The sequence below is a fragment of the Ixodes scapularis genome, unplaced genomic scaffold (genome assembly GCF_016920785.2).
Source record: "Ixodes scapularis isolate PalLabHiFi unplaced genomic scaffold, ASM1692078v2 PGA_scaffold13__105_contigs__length_92229423, whole genome shotgun sequence".
Classification (NCBI taxonomy): domain Eukaryota; kingdom Metazoa; phylum Arthropoda; class Arachnida; order Ixodida; family Ixodidae; genus Ixodes; species Ixodes scapularis.
The window spans coordinates 25,851,041-25,853,130 of NW_024609839.1; the positions used below are offsets into that span (position 1 = coordinate 25,851,041).

At 43.7% G+C, this 2,090-nt stretch overlaps 1 protein-coding gene across 1 annotated transcript in view; it reads right to left on the minus strand.

Annotated features, from left to right (window-relative positions):
- LOC8034149 (ubiquitin-protein ligase E3A) overlaps positions 1 to 1,863 on the minus strand; it is a 45,729-nt gene extending 43,866 nt beyond the window's left edge. The window contains exon 1 of the mRNA XM_029995789.4: positions 1,608 to 1,863. Within this exon, the coding sequence (XP_029851649.2) occupies positions 1,608 to 1,672 (65 nt within the window). The 5' untranslated portion in view covers positions 1,673 to 1,863. The remainder of the gene's footprint in view (positions 1 to 1,607) is intronic.
- Between the last annotated feature and the right edge of the window lie 227 nt (positions 1,864 to 2,090).

Below are 2,090 nucleotides of genomic sequence, written 5' to 3' on the forward strand. Positions count from 1 at the left end.
AATGGCTATGCACTACGCGAAGCTCGTATAAAACAAATGGTTACGAGTTTCCGAAGCGGTAGCGTAGCTTAGTGGTAAGGCGTCTGCTTCATAAGCAGCGGACCCCGGTTGAATCCACAGTGTGGGCTTACTTTCTTCTTTCTTTCTTTTTTTTTTTTTTCTACAACATTTATTTGTTGAGCATTTGGCGATATTTACAACGTTTCTCTTTACAATTAACACTGAAAAAAAAAAAAAAAAAAAAATTGCTGTTGACAAAACTTTGCTGAACTAAATAGTATGGGACTCCCTTTCCAGGTGCCAGCGGGGTTTGGGTTGCCGGCTGGTCGGTGCAAAGCAGCGTGTAAGGGGAGCCAAGTAGTTTTAGTTTTGTAATTAGCAGCCGCACACTGTCGCCGCGAAGCGGCGTGAACGCAGGCAGGGGGTTGCCTTAACACGCTCCCCAGTGATACACACGCCATCCGAAAAGGGTAACCCAAATGGCGCGAGCTCTCCGCGTCGTGCGTATAGCCATTTCCGGTCAAGGTGCACAACGTAGTGCATTTAGCTTTACTCTTTTTGAATAGCCAGACTGTCAGCCTGTAACGGAAACAGTCTACCAAGAAAACCAGACATTGGCACATTAGCAAGCATGAAGAGGGGAACTCAATGAGCAGGGCCACGTATGTTCGTGTGCAGCTATCTTGATGCGACCGGGTCACTTGTGGTTATCACTGCGCCACTAGGTTAGCGGAACCCCCGCCCAGAAAGATGTCAAGTCAATTGGTGGGAAACATTTGTGAAGGAGGTCGGCACACACATAATATACTTTTATGGTTGCAGAATGCTAAGGCGATTGTTGGCCCTCATCAAGGGAAGACTAAGTTGAGCATTTTCAATCAAAGACAAATTGAACAGAAGGACGTTTAATGCAACTAGTCTGGTTTTTGAGCCGAACCCTGGTCGTATTTTCCTAAGCGTTCTCAATTGGAAGAAGGTCGTGTTACATTTAACTCACTCAAGCTGCCCCAAGATTATCAGCGTTAAAAAAAAAAAAAAATGTTACAACAAGGACGCCAGACTTGTAATGAAATAGCAACAGGACTCCACGAGCAGATGTTGTACTAGGCGACCGAAACACTGCTTCGCAGTAAAAGTGACAAAAAAAAATAGAACAAGAAAACGAGAACTGGAACGCGTCTTGAAAACTTAAATTTCGGAATTCGCGTAGTTAAAAAGAAAAATGTGGGCGTACGTAAGCGCTTGTACTGGCACCAAAATGGTTAGGAATTAGAAGTTACACACGCTTCGGCGAAGCCGAGAAAATAAATGAACTGCGAAAACCTCGAATGTTTACCGGGATTCACGACACTGCCGAAATACCGAGGGGATGTTCAGTACCGAAGACCTCCACTGATAACTTTAGCACAACCACCTTTTTTTTTTTTTTTTTTTTTTCTTTTTTTAACATTTCCGCGCTGCTATCCCGAAGCGTTGCTTTAGTGCCTCGGTGCAACCGAACATACAACAAAAACTACCGGACGTTTTGCAATGTCAGGTGCAAAGGTTTTTCAAGAGCAAATGATCTGCGCGGTGTCCTAGGCCTAAACGTTAAAGGTAGTACTTACTTCGAAGTCTCCTGAGCCCCAGAGCCATGGCCAGTCTCCCTGTCCCGCAGCTTGTTCGGATTCATAGATTGTTCTGTTTTCGTGGACTCTGCTCGCTTTTTAATTCATTAAGACACTTGGTTTTGCGGGCATCTGATACAAAAGCTTCGACACCAACGACCAACCTACCGCGGTGACAGTGTGGTGTGTGTGTGTGTGTATGTGTTCCTGCTGGCCCGCTACAATAAACAAGTAAGCGGACGAGCAACCAGGCGGCAGGCGACCAGGCGGTTCCGAAATCCGTTTTTATTTTATTCCAAAACTTCACGAGTTAGATTTATAAATTTTAATTAAAAAATAAAAAAAATAGCTGTACTTATATCATTATTTTTTTATCTTGCGCGTAGAAAATAAAAAATATTTGGTGCGCACTATCCGAAATTGACAAAAGTATGAACTCAGAATGAGTGGCTTGTTAGAAAGAAAAACACCCTTTCTCTTTGT